The sequence below is a fragment of the Mercenaria mercenaria genome, chromosome 2 (assembly GCF_021730395.1).
Source record: "Mercenaria mercenaria strain notata chromosome 2, MADL_Memer_1, whole genome shotgun sequence".
NCBI classification, from domain to species: Eukaryota; Metazoa; Mollusca; class Bivalvia; order Venerida; family Veneridae; genus Mercenaria; species Mercenaria mercenaria.
The window spans coordinates 37982092-38010019 of NC_069362.1; the positions used below are offsets into that span (position 1 = coordinate 37982092).

At 36.1% G+C, this 27928-nt stretch overlaps 2 protein-coding genes across 2 annotated transcripts in view; one reads left to right on the top strand and one right to left on the bottom strand.

Moving 5' to 3' along the window:
- Positions 1 to 27900, bottom strand: LOC123563752 (uncharacterized). Its single transcript, XM_045356757.2, has 14 exons — positions 27775 to 27900; positions 24997 to 25077; positions 22679 to 22752; positions 21387 to 21436; positions 18933 to 18970; positions 16839 to 16961; positions 15935 to 16137; positions 15419 to 15589; positions 13860 to 14046; positions 11077 to 11228; positions 10134 to 10463; positions 5552 to 9042; positions 4515 to 4764; positions 1 to 3912 (listed from the first exon to the last, which is right to left on the bottom strand). The coding sequence occupies exons 2-14, from the start codon at positions 25022 to 25024 to the stop codon at positions 3688 to 3690; spliced, it is 5322 nt and encodes a 1773-aa protein (XP_045212692.2). The 5' UTR covers positions 25025 to 25077; positions 27775 to 27900; the 3' UTR covers positions 1 to 3687.
- Positions 1289 to 27928, top strand: part of LOC123563754 (mitochondrial dicarboxylate carrier-like) — a 54756-nt gene continuing 28116 nt past the window's right edge. The window contains exon 1 of the mRNA XM_045356760.2: positions 1289 to 1425. The gene's annotated coding sequence lies outside the window, so the exon portion shown is untranslated. The remainder of the gene's footprint in view (positions 1426 to 27928) is intronic.

The following is a 27928-nucleotide window of genomic DNA, read 5'->3' on the forward strand; positions in this document are numbered from 1 at the left end:
GGGTATTAAATTGAAATATTTCAAATCACATGGCATATTAACTGCGGAATGTTATAATAAACATCACTTTAATACATTTTTTTTGCAAATATAGTTTTATCCTTAGAGACATTATATCATCGAGTTTACCATGGAAACGCACGTCGGGTTTTATACTATATTAAAGAAACGGCAAAAAATGAAACAAAGAAGAAGAAAAATGAGAAAACCAGATACATTTGTTTTAGTGGTGAATTTTATTAATAACAATAATATAAATAAGGTACCGGTATAAAAATAGAGAAAACTGGAATTCTTCAAATATATAAAATGCCTTTTCGACCGTTACATATAAGTACAAAGCGGCCGGTTGGTATGTGCTGCATAGTCACCAGGAAATGAACCAAAAAACATTCATAATTCTTTATCTATCAATTATGTTCCTATTTCTATACATTATTCAGATCTTACGGACACATTAAAAACTACATGTAAACAATCTAAAACTGTTTTTGTTAAAAATGTCGACCCGGATGAACTTGTTGAAATAGACTAAGAAAAAAAAAATCATTCCTCAGTGTAGGATATGATCCAAGGCCATCTATAATGTAAAAGGCACTTTAGAGGCAGACGTGGTCTTTCTCTGTCTGGTGTAGGGACAAAATTTACGCAGACTTGCATTTGACGTATAATGGCGTGCGGCGATATCTGAAAAACTCTAATACTTCAAATGGCAATATTGCAGTAATTTCTTTCATTTATATTGTTCTTAATGCTCAATAATGGAACTTATCAAAAACTGCCACCAATATTAAAAATTTACTCAAATTATCCGTCACTGAGAAGAAAATCGGCAAAGCGATGGATTCAAAATATGTCTATTTTTATGACCGGTGGTTTCTGTTTTATCTGGTAAAATGCACAACAAATCAAGAAAATGTTTACTCACCAATAAAGCATTTTTTTATAATCAATGGAATTACACAACTTGCAAACGCCTAAGAATAAATAAAGAAGACTTTCATTTTCCTATTTGTTTAAATGCTATCGTTCATTAAAAAGAACTACTTTGATCAAACCGACATCTCGGATGAACCTGAACTCGTACAGAACTCAAATTACACAAACTTTTTTTCTCAATAAATAATGTGGATAGGTTTCTCTTAAAATCTAGTGCTTTTTAGCAGTTTTGTTTAATATTTATGCCAATCAAATAAAGCCGAGTTTAGCCAGTTACAAATAACACGTCCGTAAACCGGAGAATTTTATAATTTTATCAGCTCACTCGGAAAAATGGAATAAAAACACGTTTTCGAGCACTTTTCATTTTCAATGGACGGACTCACACGGACATATTCTTTGATAAAAGAAAACGTGGCTGTGTGTAACAAGCAAAGAATTTAAAAACCGACGATATGTCGAAAACGGCGCAACACCACGCGTAACGTAAGTTCTTTTTATCGATTACATTTATTAGTAGTGCTAATAAACTTAATCAAAACTTTTACAATGTAGAAAACAGTTTCAAATACAGGTTCACATTTTGAGCATCATCAACAGCAACATTAGTACTAATTCTTATTAAACCTTAAATGCTTTAATTAATACAATATGTATGCAATTAATAAAATTAGACATGCAGGATAAGTGAGATCTATCTGTATGAAGTATAAGTTTCTAAAAGGAATGCAAATATCTAAAATAGTTAAAATATACTGGTGAAAAGTAGATATTTAGAAAACATGTGTATCAACAAGTAGGTAAAGAGTTCAAAAATGTTCAAGTACTTGGTCAATAGTGACAAAAACAACAGGTGATATGGTACTTAAAATTGCATTAAAATAGTGTTAAAACAAATGCAAGTCGACAATATAAATAGAAACAACACATGGAACCAACAACAAAAACGGATAAAAAAAGATAATGTAAATCAGTACTGGACTGGCTTCCAAAACTTTCTGACCATCAAAAAAAGTAAAACAGTTTGTTTATATTTTCCATGTGATTGCAATCATTAATGTTCTACACCAAACTTAAAGAATACATTTATCAACCACATATTACTAGAGGCTTCTTGCTGCCCCAAAAGTCCAAAAAGCAAAACTTCAAAAGAATTTAGAAGTCAGCAGGTCAAAAACAGAAAAGTAAATCCGTACTTTTTTTAAAACAACATTTACTGCTTTATAAGCAATAACGGCTTAATATCAAATTTGTGTTATTGCAAATACAAAATAACTAATAACGACCCTTTCTAAGGAGAGATACGCATGCAGATCACGATAAAACAAAAATCTTCTTGCCGTCGTGCTAGGTTCTTTAGCTTATACATGAATGCCAATATTTGCGAATCACAAAATAATCATACATTTGTAAAAACGTACAGTATCAAACATATATATATACATATATACACAATTTGAAGCTTTGCTCCACACAAAAGATAAAAGGTAAGGGTAGATTTCTACACAAACGCCATCAACACAGCCTAAGAGCCACGCAAAATCGAATTAAATAAAAAAAAAAATACACCACACAAACTAAAACTGCAATATCAAGATAAACGTTTTAAAGGGGATAAATAGGTCTAGTTTTTCATATTAGCAAATGATCGATCTGGGATGAGATGATCCGCTAATTAACAATGATAATAATAATAATAAAAAACACAATACGGAAAAAACATCTACCTTGGTAGCCTAGTGGTGGAGTGCCAACTTTTAAATGCGGAAAGTTGTGGGATCACTTACCAAAAGCGTTACTATGATACTAGCAGCTTCTTCGATTAAACAGCAACATAAATGAACACTGACTTTATGCTTATAAATATCAGTTATAGTAAAATCCTTACAAAATGGAAGTCTGCAGACACAAATGCGAAACTAAGCCATTAAACTGAGCACTAAAACAACAACAACAACAACAACAAGGAACATTGTTTCAGTATCATTACTGCAACGCAAACAGTGCAACACAGTGACAAATATATTAATAGTAAATCATCCAAAAAGGAGTAAAACATACTGAACTTCAAAAGGTGTACAAACATTTAGTAACAAAAACGAAAATTGAACCGTCCACAAATAACTGTGGACTAATGATTGATATTATGAAAGTGGACCCACAATGACAATATTCTCGGCATACGATTTTGGTATTCTCTGTTTGTTTGTTTTATGGAAAGTCATGTTCGCCTTAAGCTATATTCCGTTGCCGAGAGCCGTCATGGATGCACTACCTTAGAATACTGACATGTCAGTATGTTACGGGAGCACTACCTGAAAATATTGATATATCACGAACCCTACCATAAAATATTGGCCATATATCGATGTTACGAAGATGCGACAACTTGCAAAAAAGAAAATCTCCATGAAATAGAAAGAATACAAAAATGTATAATGTAGTTCTGTATGTTTCATCCATAAGCTTATTCTGCAAAACTACAACTAGATTAGAACAGTGTATTAATAACCAATACAACATATCCATATATTTGCCAGTTGTTCAGGGCTGTATTTACATTTTAACTGTTACTTTTTTAATGAACTTAACTACCTGCATCAACTCTTTTTTAAAACATCTTTGGCATGAAAAGCTCCGCTACGTACTAAGTAAGGCTACATTAAATATACAAATATCACAATTTTGTTATTCTTCAGGGTTTTTTTTTGCAGTATGTTTTATGGTTCACTGGTTCACTCTACGGTTTTACTTTCCGGTAAAAACGTGAAATATCAACACACGTGTTGTAGATGTCCCGGTATAAAGCACGAGTTTCGCCGAGTCTTTGGTAAAATACATGCTCTGAACTTCAGCATCAAGCCGTACCGAGAATTGCTCTCCACCATAACAAGAATCCCATAACTTGAGAACACTGCTCCGACACGAAGAAGCTACCCATTTGTCATCCGGCGAGATTGCTAGACGCTGTACCTGCAACATAAAAAGAATATTTGTTTAACACGACATGGAAAGAATGCAAAAATTTTGAAAAAAACAAAAACCAAAACAAAAAACAAAAACAAAATGTTGAATATTGTATTATAAGCAAAGGGAAACAAGCAAAACTGCAACTCGTATACGTAAAACATTCCAAGGGAAGTAAACCAAAAATAGGAATAATTCAAGCAAAACATTGTTGATGATCTTGTTTGAAACTACTAGCCTGTTTAAAAACGGTAGAAATTAATAAAAATATGATAGACCTATATCACTATGATTTTTAAATGAAATTATTTAAAGATTGTGCCAGCAATTTCTGATACCAAGATTTTTTAAAAATTAGCTCTTTAACATAAAACGAAAAAAAACAACAAAAAAACTTATTAACCTATGAGCAACCAAGCGGAACCGTTTGAGTAATTTGAAAGAGAACCATCCAAAATTTCTGGCAAATTTCATCAATTTCCATCTAACTGTTGGAGGGGAGGTGTGGTTTGAAGAAAATGATAAACGGTCGGACTATCGCCGAACAATGAGTGTTCACCAGGAGGACAAATACGTAAATCATTACTGATGATTCTGAAGGACAATACCTCTGCATTATGTCTTGTTGACGGTTTGCTTCTACTGACAGGTATCCCACTTTCACTGTTGTATATAAACACATAACCATCTTCAGAGCCGCACGCTAGATATTTCTGATGACCAGACTGCATAAAAATACTGTTTGCCCCACTGCAATCTTGCCCAAGCCAGGCAGGCCGGTAAAACATGCCATCCTTCGAAACTTTTGACGGTTTCTGATCACATTTGCCTGTTGGTATGTCCCAAAAGATGATCCATCTGAAATGAAAGTATAAAGCATTTGTAAAATCTCTATTATTGATGAAACATCACATTAAAACAGTTTTATAAAAGTGTGTACGTTCGTATGCTTCGATTTTCTTTTTAAGTTTTCAGACAATTTGGTAAACTGTACCTATGGACATTGTGGATAAATTTTGTTTGGGAAAAAAAAAGAAGTCGGGCCAATACAATTTTCTAATTTCTCAATTTCTGAGTTAGGGACATCCTAAAATGTAGCAATACGAAAAAAAGTCTACATGTGCGATTGTATTTTTATCTTTATCTCAACCACTTAACAAATTTTGATTAAACAAAGTAAGTGCATATTCGTACACGAATACTACTATCCATATATATCAGGTTCGATTGCTTTGCCAAGATTCTGCAAATGTTTTCAGATTTGCTAAATAACACTTACGAAAGGACGAAACTTGTGCACGGTTCGTGAGCCGCGAGCTAGTTAAATGAATGGTTACCGACTTCTATCCGCCTGGCGCCTGGCATAGTGGTAGGAGTTGGGAGGTAATTGGTACGCACAATAAAGGTGTCTCATAAGCCAAATTGGCTGGCCCTTTCAGTAGGGGTGACACTATAATAAACAAGACCTTTACCTTTACCTTTTATACTCCATGCATATTTCTAAAATTGTGCACATCATGAATTATGTAACACTAACTTAATCGTGTCAATCAGTCCTTTCAGTCTATGGCCATAAGTCGTATATATTTCTGTGAAAAGTAAATTCAGTAAGCAATAAACAGATAATCACGCAACATTGCATTACCTTCTAGACGAAATCAGCATTACGTTCCCTTTGTATGGCTGCACAAAGACACCAAGAGTAGGAATCTTGGACTGTTGCCGGAAACACGGAATAAGGGCACCATTCCGTTGTGATAAATCCGTAGCTGTAAACCTGTAGTGGTGGTTCTGCTCACCAAAGCCACCCGTCTTCCACATTGCTTTTACCCGCTCAAACTCACTCTCTGGTATTTTATGCCTCAAAACTATATACTTTTCGTTCGCCGATAGAAACAGTTCGACACTTTCATATATAAGGCCACTTTGTAAACGTATGGTCTTTGAAACCTTCTTCAAGTTTATATTGATGACATCTATTTGCTCTTTGCCTTTCTTTGCAGCACTTATAAGGTACAAAGTATCTTTTTTTTTGTTGACCACAGAGTGCATGATGTTTTGTATGGTGTCTGGTAGTGCTATTGCTTCTAATCCAGTATCAATATCCAATATCTGCATCTTTCCTTGTTCCACGTCATGAAATACTACGATATTATCTATTAGAATACGCACCAGGTTTGCAGACATTTCTATGTTATATTTGCGCAAGAACGTCTTAGATTCTATGGACCAAATCTTTACAAAGCCACTGTCGTGGCATGTGATTAGTTCATTACCATCGCTTGAAGGATGTAATGCAGTAATGTTCATCTGCTCCAGCAATGTTTCTGCCATTTCTAGATCCATTCCAATATCCTTCTGTTGCAAATCTTTAACAATTGTGGCTGTGGACCAGACCTTCATTTCTCTATTTGCACTAAGAGTGACAAACTGTTGATCTAGAAGCATGATTTTCAGTACTGCCACTGAATGCGCATTAAATGCACCGACGTTCCGATCTGTCATCAACTTATACACAATGACTTTTCCACTTGAACACAAGAATGCTATATCTTCTTCCCAATCAATTACGAAGTCACTAACAGGAAAATTCAGAACAATGGTTAGCGCTTCTGATTCATCAGTCTTCTCAGAAAATTTTACAGTATATACGGTTCCATTACAGGTTAGAGCCACCAACTCTGTCTTCTCTGGATGTCCAGAAAGTTTGCTCACAGCATGTGGTATGTCAATACATTTTGGAGCCTTGTTTCCGTCATTTATATTGTAAACCAGTAATTGACCATTTTCTGGTTTCTGAAAGCCATCGTCAGCACTGGCTTCACAATCGTATGATAACTCAGTTTTTACTGGAACAACAAACCACTGATCCTTGCCAACCACAGTACCTTGACCACAGTTTAGATCCTGCGTTATCTCTATAAATTTTACAGGTTCTTCTTTATCCTGCTCAAACATACTGACAAAACGCTGATTGTCCGGACCCTGCGGCTCGTCACTTTCAGAAGAGTTCACAATTCTCCCCACAGCAATCGAGTTTGTGTTAGTATTCATTAACACTACATTTTCGATCATAACCGGTTTCTGTGTTATGGAAAACTTATGTACAAACTTGAGACCTTCAAGATCAATAAGTACAATTGATGTCTTAAATGTCAAAGCTGCAACAGTCCTGTCTGAGTTTGGAAACATGTTCTGCACATGATCTTTATTGTTCCAATCTGGAATCAAGTCTGCCAACGGATAGTTGTCATTTTTGTTTTCAGCAATATCATAACGAACAAGCGCTGAGTTTGTGACATAAAAGACATATGTGCTGTTTATTATAAACTGTGTCAGACTTTCTTCTTTGAAGCCAATAGGAGATAACTCCTGGGTATCTGAACTCAATACAGCATAATTTGACTTTTCAGTTTTGTCCTTCCTTTTATCATCTTTGTCTAATTCATCAGGTTTCTCCAGCAAAATACTGGTATTTGAAGTTGCTAGTATATCCGAGAATCCATTCAGTGAAGTTTGAAAGGCACTTGAAGCATCTAGCCTAGGTGCTAAACATGGAAAATCTGGAACAAGGACTGGCTTTGATTTGGATTCTATGTACGCTCTAGCTTCAATCTGCAGTTCCTTTAAATGTGAGTGGTCATCTGCCGGCTTGATGTAGGCCAGCAAGCAAACTGCAAATCGCAGTGTAATGGTCATGTCATCCTTTCTTACAGACAGAAAATGTAACAGCAATTTCACTTCTGCATCTTCAGTTTCTTCCACAAAATCTGTAAGGTCTGAGACAACACTAGCAACAGAATATCCTGAAATCTTCGTACACAGAAAGTTAAAACTGCAGTAGATGCTTTTCAATGCAATCTCTTTATCTAAAACCTTTTTTGCCCGCAAGGCATGGTATGGTAAACAAGCTAGTTTGCGTCTGTTTTTGGATGTAAATGGCTGAGGTGTGATCTGCCTGTCAGCCTCCTCTATTTTTAAGTTCTTTCGATGTACAAGCGTTATTGTATGTTTGAATCCATTCTCCGGAAGATATATGTTCACAAGATTTTTGTGCAGTTCAGCCTCTTTGCCATTGTTCGTGTATCTTTGATGTGCAGACTCCATGAACTGTCGATGGTACCAATACAGTGTGCTTTTACCTTGTGACATTTTCTCAACAAGATAGTCACGAATATCATACCTAATTCTTGCCCAAAGAACTGGCGGTATCCTAACAATTCCTGGCACAGGTGGATCATGATACTTGTAAACTGCGTTCAAAACTTCATCATCACACGAAAGGACATCCTCAATCTCAAACTCTGTCAGTCCTGATAAACCAACAGTGATATAACCAAGAGCATGACTAACAAGCACTTGACCAAACTTGTTCTCGAGGTTTGAGAACAGTTTGTTTATGGCCTGTTTCACTGTTGGTGCTAGCTCTAAGTCGCTGTTAGGTGTATACGAGTTCCATTGTCTTGCTTCATCTAATACCAGCTTTAGAAATAACGGGCTTGGTGACTCTTTAAAAGCACTCAGAAGAAGTTTTGTCTGGTTTGGTGTAATAGTCCGCTTCTTTAGTTTCATGTATGTCTCAACAATAAGTTTGCCAGCTTCTTCTGACAGAAATGGAACCTCAACATAGCACTCCTGATCAGGAAGCAGCCTCTTCAGATTTTTTAGGATTCCGTGTTCCTCTGGGAGCGTGGAGATTATCACCTTCAAATTCTTTGGAAGCATTGTGGGTAACCAATCCATAGAATATGCATTGTTGCTAGGGGACAGCTGGTCAACTGAGTCCAGCAGAACAATAACAGGCTCTTTTGCTACAGTAGCTATACGTCTGAGGTATCTAGGTGTGAATTCAACAAGTTTCTTCATATTTGTGTAGTTCACTGGTGGCATAATTGAATTGTAAGCATCAGACAACTGTCCAAGGACTCCAAACAAAACATCATAAATGTTCAGACTTTGTGGTGTAGTCCCGATAAATCTAATGACCTTTACATGTGGTTTGTTGTCCAACCATTCTGGGATACTTTTCATGATCATTGCCATAATGGATGTTTTACCAACTCCAGATTCTGCATGCATAATAAGAGGTTTCCTTCCAGACTGGTCCAAAATGTAGTTCTTTGCTGCTTGCAGCACCTAAGGAGAACAAAAGAAAGATAGAATAAGAGAAAGAAAAACTGGCTGTTTTTATTATGTTAACCAGACTTTTGTTATGCTTATATTTTTGTGTTTTTTTTTTGGTTAGTGCCATTTTTTAAACAGTATTCAAGTTCCAAATGTATAGGGGGGCCAGTTAACCTTACAACTTTTCCTGGATCTTTACCAGTACTAATCTGTGCTCTGCAAATAACTGCCAACTTCTCAACATAAGTAATTATAATTTTCAAAAGGATAAGAGAAGTTGCTGCGTGGGAAAATACCCTGGGAAATTAAATGTTAAATTTGCTAAACCTTTCCGCTGCAACTTAGACACAATGGTTCCAGCTGACCAAATATGCTAGATGATTGTTTTACAGATAGGCACCTTATGCAAGAGAGTAAATAAAATCTGTAAAAAGATCCTTTGGAAGCAAAGAATGCAACCAAGAAGAATAATAGCAGACTCGGTTTGATCGAGTCTGTTCATGAGAGGTAATGAAATGTGCATCTGCTCCTACCCATATTCCACCTTTCACCTACAATTTGTATCTGTATTTTATACGAAGTGTACAAATTCTAAGATCAGATTACTTGCTACAAGCTACATGTAAGTTTTCTGTTCTCAGTCTGCAGATTCCAAATTTAATTTTTTCATACTGTTATAAATGGACATATACAACTATTATCCTTATGGGTACAAGAGCAATTTTGTCTGTAAATAATTCCTATAAGTTATGTAGAAAACAGTTTTTCTTTGTGTACTCTTAATAAGCTATATCTACGAGGGTCATTCATAGAATAAGTAGACAAATATTTTATTTCCAGCTACTGATTTTACATTTAAGAAGTCCAAGTGTCTACAGAACTGCTATCTAATTTCGTATCATGTGATGTCATTCCATTATAATAATATCAACTGCTATAACTAGCATGTTACTGATAATAATGGTAGCAGTTACACAAAATTGCTTTTAACAGAAAAAAAGCTTACATGCCAGTCTACGTATTTATTGAACACCCATTGTACCCGCAAATATCAAAATGAATAAGGTATGAGTTTTCACTTTAGTCTACAGGATATTGCTTACCTTCTCCTGTCCACAGAATGATTCACATTTGGACTGGCAGAACTTGAGGTGATGTATAGTTTCAGCATAGTCTGTGTAATAGTTTGACATCTGAATCAAATTCTCATTCTCCTCTCCGGCTTTGTCTATAAGGTTCTTGCAGTCAGTAATAAAATCTAAGCAGAACTGTTTTATGTAAATACTGTGTTCTTCATTCTCTTCAGGGTTGACACCATTAGGTATAAAGTGTATTTTGTACCCTTTAATGTTAGAGGAACTTAGTTTTGGTTTTATTTTGTCATCAAAAAGTGACTGCCTCAGATCAGCGACTTCCTCGTTGATAACATTGCCCTGAAAAACATAACATGAACTCAAAGCAGTTTCTTTTACACTTTGTTATTCAGATTAAATATAAAAAACATGAGCCGTGCCATTGGAAAACCAACATAGTGGGTGTGCGACAAGCATGGATCCAGACCAGCCTGCGCATCCGCGCAGTCTGGTCAGGCTCCATGCTGTTCGCTTTTAAAGCCTATTGGAATTGGAGAAACTGTTAGCAAACAGCATGGATCCTGACCAGACTGCGCGGATGCGCAGGCTGGTCTGGATCCATGCTGGTCGCACACCCACTATGTTGGTTTTCCCATGGCACGGCTCACATAGTGCTTCAAGCTCATTCAGATCATTCACTCTGATGCAAAAACAAGTGATAAAAAAGTAAGTATGGAGAAATACAGCATATGAGTGGTTGTTTCTGGACAATTGCAATGCTTTGTTATAGGGCTTGTCTCTAGTCTACTAGGGCCTGGTGTCATCTAACTTAGGAATAGTAGTTATGTAAGCAGAACTTGAACCAAAACTATTCATTGCTGAAAGTGTTAGCATCTAGTAATATATCTTTTAGACAAATATAGTAATAGGTACTGTATAATGCTATGTCATTAATTTAAATATATAAAAATACCTTTTCAGTTTTAGTGACATCTTTAAATCTTGGGGCATCTTTCAACTGAAGACATGCACCATCTAGGCCTTTAAACACTCTGTTATACACCAGACAGTGCTTGTCTACATCTTGTGCTTTTAAAATACCATCTTGAATCTCACATTCTGTCACTGTGAAAAAAACAACAACAGTTTAATAGTAAAGTTAAAAGATGCCTGTTATGTAGCCTTTTCATCATCAGAGATATGGGTTGATAACTTTCTTCTTAAATGAATGTTAACTAGATGTGTGCCCAAAGGACACCGGTGCCCCAACTTCTGTCACTGATTGCATATGTTTTACTAAATCAAAGGCTATAACAAAGACTGCTTGAAATGCAAATTAAAGCACAAGGTTCACACCTTCACAAGCTGATTAACAATCCTGTAAGGTCTGATGATTCTAGGTCAAATACTTTTTGAGATATGCACAACACAAATTCAGAGGGATGTAACTACAGATGGACAGACAGACAGTCCAGGGACAATATAGGTGTCCCTTCAAAAATCTTATCTAAACTAGAAAATGCTTTTGTAAAAAAGCGCATGTCTCCCCCAATGCAAAGTCCTATAGGCAAGAAGTCAATAGGGGTCAGGAGCGAAAGTCAAAGAGACACTGATGGTTGGCTGCAATAGGGATCATCTACTTGACATGTCCAGTCATCCCGCTAAATTTCAACACTCTTGGCCTAGTGGTTCTCAAGTCACTGTTCAGGCTCCTGTGACCGTGACCTTTGATCAAGTGACCTCAAAATAAATAGGGGTCATCTACTCTGCATGTCCAATCATCCTATTAAGTTTCAACATTGTAGGTCAAGTGGTTCTCAAGTTATTTCCAAAAAATGATTTTACATGAACAGGCCACTGTGACCTTGACCTTTAATAGACTGACCCCAAAATCAATAGGAGTCATCTATTCTGCATGTTCAATCATCCTATGAAGTTTCAACATTCTGGGTCAAGTGGTTCTCAAGTTATTGATCGGAACTGGTTATCAATGTTCAGGCCCCTGTGACCTTGACCTTTAACGGAGTGACCCCAAAAACAATAGGGTTCATTTACTCTGCATGAACAATCATCCTATGAAGTTTCAACATTCTGGGTCGAGAGGTTCTCAAGTTATTTACTGGAAATGGTTTTCCATGTTCAGGCCCCTGTGGCCTTGACCTTTAACAGAGTGACCCTGAAATCGTTAGGGGTCATCTACTCTCTATGACCAGTCATCCTATGAAGTTTCATCATTCTGGGTCAAGTGGTTCTCAAGTTACTGACCGGAAATGGTTTTCAATGTTCGGGCCCTTGTGACCTTGACCCTTCACAGAGTGACCCCAAAATTGTTAGGAGTCATCTTTTCTGCATGACCAATCATCCTATTAAGTTTCAACATTCTGGGTCAAGTGGTTCTCAAGTTACTGACCGGAAATGGTTTTCAATGTTCAGGCCCCTGTGACCTTGGCCTTTAATGGAGTGACCCCAAAATCGATAGGGGTCATCTACTTTGCATGTACAATCATCCTATGAAGTTTCAACATTCTGGGTCAGGTGGTTCTCTAGTTATTGATTGGAAATGGTTTTCCATGTTCAGACCCCAATGACCTTGACCTTTGATGGAGTGACCCCAAAATCAAAAGGGGTCATCTACTCTTCATGACCAATCATCCTATGAAGTTTCAACATTCTGGGTCAAGTGGTTCTCTAGTTATTGATCGGAAATGGTTTTCAATGTTCAGGCCCCTGTGACCTTGACCTTTGACGGAGTGACCCCAAAATCAATAGGGGTCATCTAATCTTCATGACCAATCATCCTATGAAGTTTCAACATTCTGGGTCAAGTGGTTCTCTAGTTATTGATCGGAAATGGTTTTCAATGTTCAGGCCCCTGTGACCTTGACCTTTGACGGAGTGACCCCAAAATCAATAGGGGTCATCTACTCTTCATGACCAATCATCCTATGAAGTTTCAACATTCTGGGTCAAGTGGTTCTCTAGTTATTGATCGGAAATGGTTTTCAATGTTCAGGCCCCTGTGACCTTGACCTTTGAAGGAGTGACCCCAAAATCAATAGGGGTCGTCTACTCCAGCAGCCCTACAACCCTATGAAGTCTGAAGGTTCTAGGTCAAATGGTTCTCCAGTTATTGCTCGGAAATGAAGTGTGACGTACGGACGGACGGACGGAAAGACGGACCGACAGACGGACGGACAGACAGGGCAAAAACAATATGTCTCCTGGGGGAGACATAATAATGTAACAATTACAATCTGTATACTACCTGCATAAGTTATCAAAATGCATATTATTTTCTGCTGTATTTATTGCAATCTTTATGAAAGAAGATTCCAAATTATTATCAAGGTTCATTTCGCTTGTAAGCTTTTCAGTGTGTAATTATAAAACACTGAGAGACATTGGAAACACAACCGTTTTTGGAAATTACGAATACTGTGAAATCTCTTATATTTTTGGGGGGACCTGTATCACTGATTTCGTTGTAGACATTAAAATTCCTATTCGTTTCATGTTCAAAACATGAAATCCCCATAAAACAGCCGTTTTAGCCAAAATGACAAAATTATGTGCTCATTTACTTAAATGATTTCACAGTGATTTGTAAATAAAATCTAAAATCTAAAATAACAACTGTAATACTATTACTTCAAAACAAAGTCTTTGCTTTAAAGTTTCTACTGTTTGTTTTGGCATAGTATGTTTATATACAGGAAAAATGTCAGTAATCTTTTCTAAAATACTGTCTGTGTTTACCTGATAAGAAATACTGATGTCGTTCCTCGGCTGATATTAGCCCCTCTTTGTATGCTGCATCAGCTGATTTCCTGAGAATTTCCTGGAGTGCTTCGAAAGTTTTCCACCAATCAGCAGTGTCCTTCTGTCGAGGTTCTTCACAACCAGGTGAGAAGTCAGCAAAGAATGTGAACTTTGACCTGATTGGCTGTTGGGAATATCAGTAATAAGTTGAGACTTTATCAATCATGACAGAACTTTCAACAATTACCTAATTAAGGAATCTGTTGCAGTATTGTTGTTTTCTTTGGGTACTGAATTGCACTGGGAGTGTGTGCATGAACTACACTGGGAGTGTGTGCATGAACTACACCAGGAGTCTGTACATGAACTACATCGGGAGTGTGTGCATGAACTACATCGGGAATGTGTGTCTTTGGAGGCTAAAGGCCTAAAAGTTGACTTCAAACACAACCAATGTATTTCATACACAGAAAAATCAAATCTTGCGTTTTTTCATTTATACACAACACTTATGCACAGTGCCACTTATTATTTGAAGGGTTGTTCACTGCACAATGCAGAAGTTATAAATCTCAGTAAGGACTCCTCAAAACAGCAAACATTTAACATTGAATCAGAAAACACAATTTCAACAGGGATGTCCTGCAAAATGTGTCTTTCTAACTGAGTGTTGTTACTTCAGTAAAGCACTGCCTTTGAGTTTAAAGTAATTCATACAGAGTTATAATACAATTAGTGTGTATACATGTAAGTGCAGCGAGGAATTTGCATTTGAACTGTAAAACTAACAACACTGATTATCCTGGTCATTAATATCATTTCTAATATAGTGTTCTATCATATTTAATCAAACAATGATACAATAAAAGTAAGAATCTAAAAACATGCAAAGTACTGCATTATACCAAATTAATGTAGCACCCATTTCATGAAAAACACATTCAAAGGTGCTTTACATACATACATGTACACATAGCCAATCAATGGTGCAAAATACATCTAAGAGAGAGCATAAACAACAATCCGACCATACAGAGCTAGACAAAGCCTTTAACAGAGAGAGAAATTTAAGATACTAGTAAATCCAGCTAACTAGGCCCAATTCTCCTAGAATAGACTGCCTGGGCCCAGTTGTTTGAAACTTTAACAGGCGATTAAGCTAACAGTCGATTAATTTTTAGAGATATATTTTGACATTTTAGAAGACTCAGAAAAACAAATGTACGAGTTAATTATTATGAACACTAAAATGTCTCTGCAGTAAAATTAAAACATCGTACTAGTGTTTCCCACCAAGACAAGTATTTTGAATCCAAATTTAATAGGCGATTAGTTTAACAGACTGTTAAAAGTTTCAAACAACTGGGCCCAGGTTGTTTAACATGATGGTGTAAAGCACTGACACTAGCATAGCTCTCTCTCCCGGGGAGAATCCATTCTGGTCTCTTAATAAAAACAACTCTTGTATTTGAAGCTGAGAAATTGAGTTCAAAGTATATTTCTACTATTATAGAGACAAAAACCTTTCATCTTTAAAATTTAGCATATACAAATACCTGGAGAATGTACATATTGGGTACTGCATTCTTATCCAGTTTATACCACTCATCCAGTAACGTACAGTTGTCTAAGTTAAGCTTGGAGGCCTGGTGCCTCAAAACTTCAAATGTCTTAACATCCAGTTCTACTGGTATTGGCCGGAACCCGTACCGATCTCCAGACAGTACCTGGTAAAGGGAGGTAAAGTTTGGTAAATGCAGTACTTAAATTTCAATGTTTTTTTGTTAAGATTACAGCTACAGAAGCTTTCTCTGAGAATCAAATCAATAGCAACAAGCTTTCTATCGGGAAGCCATAGAACAGTTTATGAGTGGTCAATTTCCTAGATGGTATCAATAATAATTAACTATTGTCAATACTTATTTAACAATCAGCATGTAGAATACAATAAACTATTTTTACTTTCCACTGTCTGTATGTGCCAGTATATTAACCAGATTTCAGTAGATATCTTCATACTGGCATATTTTGAAATGCAAAGTACGAAAAGATATTATGAAATTGAAACTTACTACAAAATTTGGTCCAACAGATGTCTTTTGGCAGTTGGCAACTTCTAGCAAACAGAGTTTCTCAACAGAGTGATCATTTATACTGTCCTCTGTGACACCCCACCTCATGTCGACAACCTGAAAGTCAAGGCCACATGATGTGCAGTATTCTCGGAGGTAGGGATACACTTCTCGTACCAGCGTGTTTCTCTCTGCTCGCATATCTGCAAACAATTATTGAAATACGAGCAATATTATAAAATTCTTGCCTTACATTGAGACTGATAAATCCTGATGTCAACCGAACTTGAAAAGCAACAACTTTTATACCATTTTATTGAACAACTTGTACAGGTTGCTAGGGTACTATCTAGCAGTGACAGGCTTCATACACAAGTCACAAAATCAGATCAAAAGGAATAAAGTTTAATGACAGTTACTTTTTTTCAAAATATAACATGCAAGTTATTGGATTCATTGATAAAACAATTTTTGGTTAATATGAGCAATTATCAACCTTGGAAAAGTGACATCACCTTTAAAGGTATCAAGCAAATGTTGAATTGAGAAAAATCTTCACCCTAGTTCCTGGGAGGGGAGGTAAATCTGCAAGATTCATTATGTTAACAAAGTTACCTGATAATGTTGAACTGAGCAATAGTCAAGAGGGGAGGTAAATTTGTAAGATTCATTATGATAACAAACTTACCTGATAATGCTGAATTGAGCAATAGTCAAGAGGGGAGGTAAATCTGTAAGATTCATTATGTTAAACTTACCAGAGAATGTTGAACTGATGAACTGTCAGGAGGGGAGGTAAATCTGTAAGATTCATTATGATAACAAACTTACCAGAGAATGTTGAACTGATGAACTGTCAGGAGGGGAGGTAAATCTGTAAGATTCATTATGATAACAAACTTACCAGAGAATGTTGAACTGAGGAAAATCTTCACCATAGTTTTCGGGAGGGGAGGTAAGTCTGTAAGATCCCCATTCAGCATCTGATTAAACTTCTCTGTTGCCTCCTCGTTATACTTTGGTTTTTCTACAAAAATCATTGAAATATAGAATATAATATAGTATATAGTTTCTACAAAACATGATAACAGATTTACAAATGATATAAAAAGTAAAACTTTAAAAGATATTGACAAAATTGTTAAGAAATCTTATAAATCTTTAGCATCATCAACTTTCATCGCAGCCAAACGTATCCTTAGCAGCCAGTAAAGGGCAGGTGCAAAAGTGACCTTTTAAGACAGGTTGTTGCTTAAGACAGTTTAATTTACTCTGAAAGTATGGAAATGAGAAACAGCAAATGTGGCTGCTTAAAACAAGTGGCTGCTTAACAGAGGTGTCGGCTTACACAGGTTTGGCCATATTTTGTAAAACAATACATACAATGTATATAGTTTACTCTTTACTTCTGTTGAACTTCAGTTTATTGCACTGTTTTTGATCTAAAATTGTATCAGTATGACTTTCAATATCTGACAAATCAAGAGACATTGCACAAACCACTAACATTGACTTTTTTATTATCTTCCTTTGAAAGTTATTCAATGCAAAGTCAGTTCTTAAATAAGTAAGCGAGTTTAACTCTCTCCCATCCCAACCTCATACATGCAAAGTCAGATCTTGAATAAGTAAGCAACAGTTTAACACTGCCTCTTCCTTCCTCCAATGCACCAAGTTAGATCTTGAAGAAGGAGGTGACAGTTTAATTCTCTCCCAACACACTCAAACTGCTACTTTGCCATTGGTCAATTTCAAAAATATACTCAGAAACAGCAAAACAGATAGATCTACTTGTATTTTGAGATTGGTCACTCCGGACTTGAAGGCAATGGTAAAACTTATAAAATTACCATATAGCAGGTTATTTCTACAGGTGGGATATTTCTGCGTTTCTGCAGTCTCTCGGTATAATTGCAAAAATATTTCCAGCAAAATATTTACCAAGCAAAAATTTAAACCGCAAAAAATCCGCATTTTTTCACCAACATTATTTCACGCTATGATACCTGAGGTAATCTGAAGTTCACAATGGGATGGTGTAATTATTGGAAATTACCTTTGTCATTTATCAATTACCAATAATAGTTTTATTGAGTGTGATGGTCAATCAAAATCCTAACTGTTAATCCCACAGATAACGTTTTGGTTTTTTTTGTGAATGAAATAAACTGAGTGAATTCCATGTAACTTGTTCTTATTAATCCCTTGTGAAGATCTTCCTACCTATACTTTAGTAAGCTTTATATAACCTTTATACCGTAGTTTGCAGTTGTAGTTTGTATAATTGTTGTTAGACTTAAAAACGATAAAAATGAGTATCTTACAATGCTTAAAGAGAAAGGATACATTTGTTGTTCCTGAAAATAATAGTGGACTAAAGGATTTATTAGCGAGAGTGTGCTTCAGGAAGTAAACGATAAAATAAGGAATAAAATCACTTCTCCGTCCCACCTGGAACTGCAGGACCCCTAAATCTAGGGGCATATATGCATCATACACACCATCCAACTGCACTAGCATTGGAAAATACTGTGCAGAACTAATTTGAGCCGTGCCATGGGAAAACCAACATACTGGGTTTGCGACCAGCATGGATCCAGACCAGCCTGCGCATCTGCGCAGTCTGGTCAGGATCCATGCTGTTTGCTAACGGTTTCTCTAATTACTATAGGTTTTGAAAGCGACCAGCATGGATCCTGACCAGACTGCGCGGATGCGCAGGCTGGTCTGGATCCATGCTGGTCGCAAACCAACTATGTTGGTTTTCTCATGGCACGGCTCAAAAATTTTAGTTTATTGTTTTTCACGACAACGCATCATGTGGGGAACTACCTCCTCCTTTGCATCGTAAAAGCAGGAAATTATATTCCTTTTATGTGAAAATGCAGAAATAAAACACACATAAATTTATCCCAATTTTTGGGAGCAAATTGCAGACATTTTTTACCGCAGAAATAACCCACTATATGGTATTTGGTATTTGTGTTTTGCAGCTTACCTTTTTTGGATTCTGTAAATGTTCTTCCTTTCTGTGGCCTAATTTAATAAACACATACAATAATATCAGTATTTTATAACTTATCAGTACACTGCTAAATAATTATTGTATGTGGGAACTAATTTTCAAAGACTTCACTGATGGGTCAATTCTAACATACAAATGAAATTCCTGTTTAAGTTATCTTTAAACTCACAAAGTCATGCCCCTAAATATTTGGCCATAAGATTAAACAAGAGCTATCAGTTAACTGATGTATGCTCCCTGAAAATATCATGAAAACAGGAGGTGTGGCAGTATTTACATGTAGGAAAAGACTGAATAACCAAAATGAAAGGGGATGGACTTTGGCAGCAAATGCTGATAAGTTTTCACCCATAGGGCCGTAAAAAGTCTCCCAGTACTTGGAGTCAGTGTTGTTATACTTTCTGGTCCTTGGGGATCATGGAGTCCATTCAATATCTATGTTACAGAGTTCTGCATAAGTTGATGCTAGTGGGGTGTGAGGGGTGTTGCACTTTCCATTACCTCTCATGAACAGACACAATCAAACCGAGTCTGCTATTGTTTTGACTGCTTGCATTCTATGCTTGCAAAGGATCTTCTTATAGATTTTATTACCATCTATCATAACATTAAGTTCAATCAACCACCAGTTTCAATTCTAATATAATTTTTTTCAACTATTAATCAAAATCAAAGGCCTGAATGGCCTGAGTCGGCTAATGATTGATGTACTGACAGTATAGTCTACCAGTTTCAGTTTGTTTTTAGTTTTTTTTTTAAAATTTCATAACAAAACTCGATATTTACCCAAAATATTATATCCGGATACGATTACACTTTTCTCCAGTTTGAAAAATATATTTTACAAATTGTGATGATACGAAGACATTTAGCAGCAATTGGCAGTATCTGACATTGAAGTTTACCGTTAAATTACCTCTTATTTAAATCTTTTCATAAAAAAGTTGTTTCGTTTCGTGAAAGCAGCCAAACATAGACGATCTACTTTCGATTTCAAAAACTACAAGAAAATACAATTTAATGTTTCGCCGATTTGTTTATTTCTCGAAAAATAAGAATTAAAATCATTTTTAATATCAGTAGTAACTAAACAAACCAGTAAGAGCTTCTTCTTCCGATAATTTATCCGTTTACTGACTGCAAAATTCAACCCATGCAAAATTTATAGAAATCATACGATGCGTGTTTACGTTCAATGTGGGAGAATTAAGGCTGATCTGCTATGTTACCTAACGCATCCAGACGATTCAGATTTTGTTTTTAAAAAAGTATTGTGTGCGTTTCTGTAATTTTATATACGTTTTTATACGCTTAGAAATTATTAGACATGCGTATTTGCATTATTTCTATACGTAATTTACGCTAATACGCATCTTATCTGGAGCCCTGTGGAACTATTTTTTGTCTTTCGCTGGATGTTACCCAAGCTTTGTAAGCCTGCGCAATTCTTAAAATGCACATTTATGCTTAATGAGTTACATTCGAGTATTGCACAATTACAAGTCATAAATATGACAGATTACATTGTATATTGATCATAGCAAAGGGAATTGACACAACTTAACTTCATTCATGCAGTGAACTGTTTGAAGTTTGAGAAATCTAATGGAACTACATCCCTTCACAGTGTTATTTGGTCCATTTAGAGAATCGCTGGATAGCAAGGACTCGTCAAAAGGCTTTCAGCCTTTAGCAGACTCAATAAAATGACATAACTAAAGCATTTTGTTTGTAAACAGATCATCTAAATCCTGGCAAAATGTTGATTTGTTTTGTAAATACTGTGGAGTGAGGTTGCCCATATTAACTTGCAGTATATTTATTTGTACTTGGGTATATATTAGTATATGTATATGTATATCCTAACAATATGCCAAGTTAACTGAGTAACAGTTCGGTCTAGATCCCTTGAACACTGTTACAGGTCTTATCTGTATAGGAAAATATTCTGTAAAATTTTAAAGGGCCATAATTCTTGAATAAGAGCTTAGACGCTATTCACATATATCCAGATAGTATGTGTAAGCTCACTTCATAGTTATATATTTCTGTAAATATGTGGTTAGACCTCTTGACAATTGTAAGAGTTATCCTGACGGAGATTGGATGGAAAGGCAGACAGACTAAGAGGCAACAATATGAAGCCCCCAGTTCTGAAATAATTTTCAGGGAGCATAATAATTCAACAGTAAGCCTAAATAGTATGTATTAAATATTCAAGTTTTGCCAACTGTTTAATATATCACATATATTTCTGACATTAGACTAACTTCATAATATTTACTTGAAAGATACATTTGAAGTATTTATTGAGAGTACAAACATTTCAAGAGTAGAAAACTATTTTTTAATCATCATAATTGTTGTGGACACTTTCAAAACTTAAACTGTAAATACTATTGAACAGTTTCATCATTAGTAACTTACATCAATTTTGCTGCACCTTTTGTCTTTGTTGTTTGTTTTGGTTTAGCATTCTGAAAAATTAAAAGAAAAAAGTTCAACAAATTTCACATTGTGAATGTTGCCAGGATAATAAACATGATGCCAGAAAAAAGATTCTTTGGAAACTTTAGCAATGACGTACATGTGACTTTTGCCAAAACCAGCCTTCAAATTTTCACTAAAAAATCCAAAAATAGGCCTAACTTTGTTTTAGAAAACAAAAAGAGGTAGTTTTAATCTTCAACTGTCAAGAATGTTCAGAAAGCATGAGAGGACAAACAATTGATGATGAGTAGAGAAACTGAGAGGACAAACAATTGATGATGAGTAGAGAAACTGAGAGGACAAACAATTGATGATGAGTAGAGAAACTGAGAGAACAAACAATTGATGATGAGTAGAGAAACTGAGAGGACAAACAAATGATGATGAGTAGAGAAACTGAGAGGACAAACAAATGATGATGAGTAGAGAAACTGTGAGGACAAACAAATGATGATGAGTAGAGAAACTGAGAGAAACTGAGAGGACAAACAAATGATGATGAGTAGAGAAACTGAGAGGACAAACAATTGATGATGAGTAGAGAAACTGAGAGGACAAACAAATGATGATGAGTAGAGAAACTGAGAGGACAAACAAATGATGATGAGTAGAGAAACTGAGAGGACAAACAAATGATGATGAGTAGAGAAACTGAGAGGACAAACAATTGATGATGAGTAGAGAAACTGAGAGGACAAACAACTGATGATGATGAGTAGAGAAACTGAGAGGACAAACAATTGATGATGAGTAGAGAAACTGAGAGGACAAACAATTGATGATGAGTAGAGAAACTGAGAGGACAAACAAATGATGATGAGTAGAGAAACTGAGAGGACAAACAATTGATGATGAGTAGAGAAACTGAGAGGACAAACAAATGATGATGAGTAGAGAAACTGAGAGGACAAACAATTGATGATGTGTAGAGAAACTGAGAGGACAAACAACTGATGATGAGTAGAGAAACTGAGAGGACAAACAACTGATGATGAGTAGAGAAACTGAACTATGTTATCACGGAATGCTTGGCAAATTCTCTTTGTCTGCTCTCAAATTTTTAAGAAATTATCATTTCATTTGATCTATTTTATTACTTACACAGGTTTTGCCAACATGTGCCCTTGGTAGCACATGTATCAAGAAGTAATTGTTAAACATATATATACTGTAAAAAAATTATACAAGTGAATATGTAAAAAAAGATATCAACAAAAACAAAATCCTACATTCACGAGTTTCACTCCAGGCTTCAGCTGGAATGATGAAGATCTTTTTCCAGCCACATTGTTCCCCTTGAATGCTGAAAGATACCATATAAAATGCAATTAAATTTCAAAACAAATTACAGCCATAAATATACGTATTTCTGGAATTCATTTCAATAAGTCACAAAAATATGTGAGGAGCAGTATGATCAAGTGGTTAAATTTGAAGGCTTTAAATCACTTCCCCTTTAACCTTTAGCCCACTGTCGACAACTGATTCTGCCTTTGCGACCAGTGTAGATCACTGTCTGCACTGTTCGCTATTCAGTCTGCAAATTTTCAGTGAACAACCCTTCAAATAATAAGTGTCACTGCCCAAACTGAATGATGGAACTGTCCATTTTGGTAAAGCAGGGTAAAGATTAAAGGCTTGAATATTCAGCATTCTTTCCCCAGCCTAAATTACTGATAAATCATTTAATTTTATGGGCATTTAATTTCATGATTTGGCCCCAAACAGCTATTTCAAAGAAATTTACAACAGAGATGATATACAAACCATGGCATTGTCTACATCAAGAATAAAAATTCTAGAATTAATATATAAAGCATAGTGTTGTATGCAGTCAGAATGAATATGTTAGAATATATAAAGCATAGTGCTGCATGCGGTCATAACGAAAATGTTAGAATATATGAACCATAGTGTTGCATGCAGCCAGAATGAAAATGTTAGAATATATAAACCACAGTGTTGCATGCAGCCAGAACAAAAATGTTAGAATATATAAACCATAGTGTTGCATGCAGCCAGAACGAAAATGTTAGAATATATAAACCATAGTGTTGCATGCAGCCAGAACGAAAATGTTAGAATATATAAACCACAGTGTTGCATGCAGCCAGAACGAAAATGTTAGAATATATAAACCACAGTGTTGCATGCAGCCAGAACGAAAATGTTAGAATATATAAACCACAGTGTTGCATGCAGCCAGAACGAAAATGTTAGAATATATAAAGCATAGTGTTGCATGCAGCCAGAACGAAAATGTTAGAATATATAAACCATAGTGTTGCATGCAGCCAGAACGAAAATGTTAGAATATATAAACCACAGTGTTGCATGCAGCCAGAACGAAAATGTTAGAATATATAAACCATAGTGTTCACTGCTGCATGCAGCCAGAACGAAACTGTTAGAATATATAAACCACAGTGTTGCATGCAGCCAGAACGAAAATGTTAGAATATATAAACCACAGTGTTGCATGCAGCCAGAACGAAAATGTTAGAATATATAAACCACAGTGTTGCATGCAGCCAGAACGAAAATGTTAGAATATATAAACCACAGTGTTGCATGCAGCCAGAACGAAAATGTAAGAATATATAAACCACAGTGTTGCATGCAGCCAGAACGAAAATGTTAGAATATATAAACCACAGTGTTGCATGCAGCCAGAACGAAAATGTTAGAATATATAAACCACAGTGTTGCATACAGCCCGAACGAAAATGTTAGAATATATAAACCAGTGTTGCACGCAGCCAGAACGAAAATGTTAGAATACATAAACCACAGTGTTGCATGCATCCAGAACGAAAATGTTAGAATATATAAATCATAGTGTTGCATGCAGCCAGAACGAATAGTGTTGCATGCAGCCAGAACAAAAATGTTAGAATATATAAACCATAGTGTTGCATGCAGCCAGAACGAAAATGTTAGAATATATAAACCACAGTGTTGCATGCAGCCAGAACGAAAATGTTAGAATATATAAACCACAGTGTTGCATGCAGCCAGAACAAAAATGTTAGAATATATAAACCACAGTGTTGCATGCCTCCAGAATGAATAGTGTTGCATGCAGCCAGAACGAAAATGTTAGAATATATAAACCACAGTGTTGCATGCAGCCAGAATGAAAATGTTAGAATATATAAACCACAGTGTTGCATGCAGCCAGAACGAAAATGTTAGAATATATAAACCATAGTGTTGCATGCATCCAGAATGAAAATGTTAGAATATATAAACCATAGTGTTGGATGCAGCCAGAACGAATAGTGTTGCATGCAGCCAGAACAAAAATGTTAGAATATATAAACCATAGTGTTGCATGCAGCCAGAACAAAAATGCTAGAATTAATATATAAACCATAGTGTTGCCTACATCCTGAATGAGAACACTAGAGCTGATATATCAACTACAGAGTTGCCAGCATCTTAAATGAGAGCACTAGAGAAAATATATCTATGGCAGATACCTTCCCCTTGGAATCCCCACAAACAGTTTTCTAATGATGACATTAACTATTATACTTCTCCTTACCCATGCTTGTTCCACTTGTTGCTGACATCCTGCTATGTTCAGTTTTCAGCTTTTACTGCTTGAAAGAAAACATTTCTGAAACTGAAAAGAAATGCCAGAATGTATAACAAAAAATATTTATTTAACTGACAGATTTCAGCAAATTAATATCATAATATATATTTGTCTTGTACTGCCTCAGTAGTTTAGCCGTAGTGTGTAGGTTTGAGTGTGGGAGGTCTAGACCATGTCATACAAAGGACGTTTAAAATGGTACAGGTAGCTCCCTTGTCTGGCACTCAGTATTTCAGAAGGATTTACTAGGAGGTAAAATATTAAAATAGTATCTGTTACTGTATATCTAGTATATCACATACCAGCTGAGACTGTAGCTTGTGTTGTATGTTAATTATATGCGATGTTAAATAAAGTTTACCTTTACCTTTGTCTTTGAAACTGTTTTAGGTGTTTGTTATAGAGTTAGAATATGACTTTAGCCTGACAATGTGTTTGTTAAATTAGTTAATTTCAGTTTTAAATCAATGGTCATTTTGAAACTTGAATACACTATAGTATTCCAAAATTATCATTTTAAAGGCAGTTAATCAGACTTTGATCAAGTAATGTATTTGTTAAAATTTTCAACTTAAAACCATGGATGCCGTTCAATACCTTGGGGTAACAATTTCTAAACTAGTCTGCCTATATCAACAATATTACATCTAAAGCTCAAAGTATGCTTCATCAGGAGAAATTAAAGGGGCATACCCCATAAATGAGTGAAATTAAATATCTTCAAAATCATTAAATCAAAAGGAACAAATAAAGAAACATCCAACATCACCAAGAAGTGTACATAAAGAATACAACACTACGGTGCCACAGCAGCAAGTGAATTTGCTGCAAAAACCATGCAATTTTACCTTATTTGTAACCTGTATTTATTCACAAGACAACATTAACTCCCAATATTTCAGCTAAACATTCCAGCAATAATAAGTGAAATTCACGTTTTACTATTTATCAAGTTGTTGTTGTACAATTCTGAGTGGACAAATATTATAGACAGACCCTATATAGGCGATTATTCGCTCAAAACAGAATAGTTTCACTTTGATATAAACTCGACAAAAAAAGTTCTGCACTTTTATTTGATATATGAATTATACTTGTACATTAAGTAATAAATAAGTTACAGTATAAAACATGTTTTGTTGCAGAACCTTTTTTGTCGAGTATATGTTCAAAAGTCGCACAATATTTCTGTCGTGGTCAACAGTCATATGTCTGATCAAGTCACGGTCACATCAGGGGTCCCCCAGGGCTCTGTCCTGGGGCCCCTGCTCTTCCTACTGTACCTTAACGATCTTCCTGATATAGTCATCTCCCAAGTACGGCTATTTGCAGATGACACAGCTGTGCACCTTGCAGTTTCCTCTCTCACTGATTGCCAAAGGTTACTTGTGAAATGATCTCCTAAACTTAGAAACTTGGGAAAAAATATGGGACATGGAATTCAACCCCAGCAAGTGCCAGGTCCTTCATATCACTCAAAGCAGAAAGCCCATCCAGTTTCCCTATAAGCTACATGGTCAAACACTATCCCCAGTTAAGGATGCAAAATACCTTGGTGTCGAGCAGCAACGACCTCAACTGAACACATGTCATATCAACAGAATAACAACAAATGCAAACAGAACACTAGGTTTCCTTAAATGCAACATCAAAACAAATGGTCCAGCGACACACAGTCAGATGGGTTAAACACAATTATTCACGATACATAAGGGTAACGGACCTGCAGAACACCTTAGGCTGGAGCACACTTGAGAAGAGACGTCTAGACACCAAACTGGTCATGTTTTACAAGATTTATCACCATCTTGTTGCCATCCCACTTCCAACTTACTCAGAAGTCCCAACCAGGTTAACCAGACAGATGCACCCCCTCAGTCTCCGCCAGATTCACATCAGTTTGGACTTCTTTAAATTCTCCTTCTTCCGTCAGACCACAGTCCTGTGGAACAGGTTACCCCCGCATATAGCGAATCTGCCTGATCTTAAAGGTAAGTTTTATTTACCGTCGCTTGGTGAAACAATTAACATAAGCTCTATAGAGCTTTTCTGCGACCCTATATTAAGAACAATTAAAACCAATTATACCTCACCCCCAGCAATTTGCTGGTACCCACTTACAGCTGGCTTGACTGAGGCAATCGTGATAAAGTGACTTGCCCAATGACACACCGCAATGGGAGTAGCCAGGATTCGAACCAGGGGCCTTCATCTCCGTAGGAAAGCATCTTAGCCCTCTCGACCAATGCGTCCATCCTTCAAGCAGGCATTGGCCCTGTTCCAGTATTATAGCAGTTGTTTTTAACTTTTTTTTTACTTTACTACTTTTTTTAACATTTTAACAATCATGCTATGTCTCATAGTCTTACTATGTCTGGAAGACTTCTTCCAGTTTTACTTTTATTCTTCACTAATCCCCGGCGTGCACCCTGCCCATAATACTCGCAAGAGGCATGAGGCAGTAAACATAGATAGATTGCAGAACTGGTGAATAACTCCCTCCCGATACAAATCTAATAACCTTTAAATGACTGGCCAACTTGAAGTAAAATTGATCGTGTCCTATCTTTACCTTGGTATTTCCTCCCCCAGGATTATTTTATCTGTTTATCCGAAATACTTCATTGTCGAAATAACCTCAACTTGCGTCCCGATATTTCATCCAACTGGAAGTATAATGTCGTATTATAAACTATTTCCTTTTGTGCAACTGGTAACTCTTACCTTGGGGAACATTTTCTCAGAACGTGAAGTATAAATCCATCGGTGTTCGAACCTAAATTCATTGCTACATTTTTTGTTATGCTTGGTTAGCAACCTGGGAGATAACAGGCACCTGCTGAAATCTGGATGAACAGGCGCTTTAATCAAGAGCACG

What these genes read in the sequence shown, in the direction of transcription:
- LOC123563752 (XM_045356757.2), bottom strand. Translation starts at nt 25,024, where the DNA reads ATGTCAGCAACAAGTGGAACAAGCATGG. An exon ending in AACAAGTGGAACAAGCATGG is followed by an intron (nt 22,753 to 24,996) that starts GTAAGGAGAAGT and finishes GGTATCTTTCAG; the next exon opens with CATTCAAGGGGAACAATGTG. An exon ending in ATGCTGATTTCGTCTAGAAG is followed by an intron (nt 4,765 to 5,551) that starts GTAATGCAATGT and finishes CTTTCATTTCAG; the next exon opens with ATGGATCATCTTTTGGGACA.